A 3,920-nucleotide genomic window follows, 5' to 3' on the forward strand; every position below is an offset into this window, starting at 1 on the left:
GTGAAATGTTTGTGATGATCTGATCTGATCACTGATCACAACTTTTCGACATTCAGCCACAGTCCACCGTCGATGGACAGTATTTGGCTGGACGAGCTGATCTTCAGCGGCACACGCATCTTGTGCGACACGAGCGAAAAGCGGAAGTGCTTCAGCAGGTACGCCAAGCCAATCCTGGCCTGCATCATCCCGAAACGCATACCGATGCAAATGCGCGGACCTTCACCGAACGGCAGAAAAGCGAAAGGATGGCGTTTGGCACATTCTTCCGCCGAAAACCGCTCCGGATCGAAGCGCTCCGGTTCGGGATAGTACTCGGGATCGTGGTGAATGGCGTACACCGAAATCACCACGTTCATCCCCTTGGTCAGCACCGGAGAACTGCACTCGAACGGAACTCGGTAGTCCTTGGTAACCTTCCTGGTCAGAGTTGTCGCCGGTGGATACTTCCGCAATGATTCTGCAATTGAGTCGATGCATTGACAACAACTTTCCTAAGCGACCCCATACAGAATGCTCATACAGACCGTTAATGCACATCTCAATGTACTTCATCTCGTGCACTGCCTCGTAGGTGATCGAATTGCCATGATTCTTCAGAACGGTGATCACATCCTGACGCGCTCGGTCCTGCAGTTCCTGGTGTAGCGCCAACTCGTACAGACAGAAAGACATCGTTGTCGAAGACGTCTCGAAACCGGCCAGGAAGAAAACGAATGCCTGAGCAGCCATATCTTCCGTCGTGAGGCGGTCCCCGGAATCGGTTGTCCCCGGCATCGCCTTTTCTTGGTCCTTCATAATATTCATCAGCAGCGTCATAAAGTCGTTGCGTTGCACATTGTTTTTCTCCCGGTATTCCACCGTGTCCTTCACAACGCCCATAAAGAACTCGGTAATATCCGGTGGCGTGAGCGTGACGCGCAGCATGTGCGCCAAGTCCTGGAACTGGCTGGCCAAGAAAAACTTCATCACACGATACGAAGACGGTTGGAACACTTTACGGCCCATGACGCGGAACTTGGCCTGCGGATCTTTCAAGCTGTTGCATTCGAGTCCGAACGCAACCGTACCGATCACGTCGGTCGTGAACCGCGCCAGCAGATCCTTCATTTCGACCTCCGGATTGTCCGCGGTCGTCTCCGTTAGACAATGCGTGAACTGCTCCGCAACGGCCGTCACCGTAGCGAACATCATCTTCATCTTCCCGGAGGTGAATGTCGGTGTTAGCTTGGCGCGCAGATTACGCCACTTGGAACCCTCCATGGCGACCAGATGGCGCGCGAGGGGATCATCGCGGTCATTATGGTACACGTTGCGATCGTGGAAGTATTCGAAATCCTTCACCAGCACGTTTTTGACCAGATCCAAGTTCAGCAGCAGTGCCGATGGGTTGATGAAGAAGTAGAAGCCACCGAACGGATTGCCCGATCCTTTCAGCTGTTTGTAGCAGTTCTGGAGTACCTCGGAGATGTGATACTTTTTGCCGACACCATGTAGGTTCCCCTGCGGGAACGACGGTTCCACGACAGGAACTCCACGCCGCTTCCAGTAGGACATACGCTGCCGGACCCAGTAGGTGGCCGCCAGCAGTGTCAGGACTAACAAAGTGACCCACATCGTGAGAACGTTTCTAACCAACTGACGTCGCTACGACTGAATCCCTCGATCTGCTATGTCTCTTCGGTCTTTTGCCCACCTCTTTGGCGCAGTGATTTTTAAAGGTTCCACACATGGAACAGCGGAAGTATCCAACAGCCAGAAAGAGAGAGAGAGAGAGAGAGAGAGGTTCTATCTTATCGTGTTTTTGGAGGTGTTTTTGGTGGTCTGTGATTATCGCAACACCTATAGCAATTTCAATCGCGCAGACATTCGGCGGTGATGATGCAAACAGCATGAATGATGTTGTTCATCGTGAAGAGGCGCATTTTCATCGTGAATAACCGTCGTAGACTAGCTTGTCGTGTTTCATCACTTTCGACTTAATTCGATTGAGCCAAACTTGACAAGCAATACCCGATAAGATTGTCCCCAAGATTTTGGAGGTTGCCTGGAAACAGCAGTGCTATCAAGTAGACCCCAGATAGTAGGAAAGAATTCCGAATTCCGCAGCATAACGGTGCTGAAAGTAAATCATACCAAAACAAAAACTAGGGTCTCGAGATTCGGCAATCATGCTAGGTGGCTTGAGTGAGTTGGTGTTTGGAATCGTAACCCAGCACCACAAGCTATATCTTTAGACTCAAACGGAGCGCAGATGTATGTTTCGCTGAAAACATAAACAAAGCGCTGCGACACGCAACCGCGAACTCCACATGGCACCACTACACGCGAAGCGCCGAAATATCCGCGGGTGGCGTCATTATGTCCGAGATGTCGATTAGCGGCCAGCACGCACCAAAACATCGTTCAATTGGTTGGAATCGGATATTCGGGTTTATCATTCGAAGGAATTCATACTGGAAGAACGGTGGCGTCTCGCACCTGGAGCCATCGTTTTTGTACGGTATCTTCAAGTGCGTCGGAACAGTCTGAAGGAACATGAGCACGGAAGATCAACGAGAAAGGGTTTGGTCATGCAGAAGATGGCCCGAAAGCTCGGCATTTGATTTCTGCAGAGCGACGTGTTCGGTACTCTCTGAGCGTGGTCCACGAGATGATCGATGCTCGGTTGAAAAATTGCATCAAGCGCAACAATTACATGCAGCTACTGATAGGAATAAGGGATGAGGTACGCCCGGAGTGGTCGAACGTTGATGGCGATACGCTATCGTTCGACGAGCCTTCGCGTGGATCCCGTTCGGGAAGGGACCAAGGATGTGCTTCGGTTTGCGGTTCGGTACTATACAAGCTCGAGTCGGGCAAGCGCTTCTTTCTGAACGAGTTCCGGCTTCAACCCAGAGCCAAGACCACAATACCGATGGAGTTTCTGATAAACAGTTTAATCCTGTATCCGAAGGATGGTATATGGAAGATGACCAAAGTTTAGGCTTACAAGTCCGAAACAGATTCTATATTGGAATTGAAATGTATGATAAAATGGCAGTCCCGTTGAGAGTTACCATAGGCACATCACGGGACACAACAGAAATTCACCACACCTGATAAATAATATTTTTTTGACATGCAATAATGACAGGTCTTTATTAATACCAATTATTTTTGTAAGATATGTAATAGGGTAAGTACGACACTCTGTTCCCTTCTTCCTCTGCTACTTGGGACTATGTTTTATTCGTTTTTACTGTCGTTACTTCAGAAGCGCAATTTTCGCGTCGCGATCACAACTTTTCGACATTCAGCCATAGTCCACCCTCGATGGACAGGATGAGGCTGGACGGGTTGATCTTCAGCGGCACACGCATCTTGTGCGATACGAGCGTAAAGCGGAAGTGCTTCAACAGGTACACCAATCCAATCCTGGCCTGCATCATCCCGAAGCGCATACCGATGCAAATGCGCGGACCTTCACCGAACGGCAGAAAAGCGAACGGATGACGTTTAGCACATTCTTCCGCCGAGAACCGCTCCGGATCAAAGCGCTCCGGTTCGGGATAGTAATCGGGATCGTGGTGAATGGCGTACACAGGAACCAGCACGTTCAGCCCCTTGTTCAGCACCGGAGAACTGCACTCGAACGGAACTCGGTAGTCCTTGGTAATCTTCCTGGTCAAAGTGGTCGCCGGTGGATACTTTCGCAGTGATTCTGCAAATGAGTCGTTGCAGTGAGAACAACTTTCCTAAGCGACTTCATATTGCTCATACAGACCGTTAATGCACATCTCAATGTATTTCATCTCGTGCACTGCCTCGTAGGTGATGGAATTGCCATGATTCTTCAGAACGGTTGTTACTTCCTGACGTGCTCGGTCCTGCAGTTCCTGGTGTAGCGCCAACTCGTACAGACAGAAAGACATCGTTGT

At 50.1% G+C, this 3,920-nt stretch overlaps 1 protein-coding gene across 1 annotated transcript; it reads right to left on the bottom strand.

Moving 5' to 3' along the window:
* Positions 1-35: 35 nt before the first annotated feature.
* Positions 36-3,914, bottom strand: LOC128276671 (probable cytochrome P450 6a14). The gene is made up of 4 exons (XM_053015129.1): positions 3,767-3,914; positions 3,286-3,703; positions 528-1,630; positions 36-460 (listed from the first exon to the last, which is right to left on the bottom strand). Exons 1-4 carry the CDS (start codon positions 3,912-3,914, stop codon positions 36-38), a joined length of 2,094 nt encoding a protein of 697 aa, XP_052871089.1.
* Positions 3,915-3,920: the final 6 nt, after the last annotated feature.

This window comes from Anopheles cruzii, unplaced genomic scaffold (genome assembly GCF_943734635.1).
Source record: "Anopheles cruzii unplaced genomic scaffold, idAnoCruzAS_RS32_06 scaffold02001_ctg1, whole genome shotgun sequence".
In the NCBI taxonomy this organism is placed as follows: domain Eukaryota; kingdom Metazoa; phylum Arthropoda; class Insecta; order Diptera; family Culicidae; genus Anopheles; species Anopheles cruzii.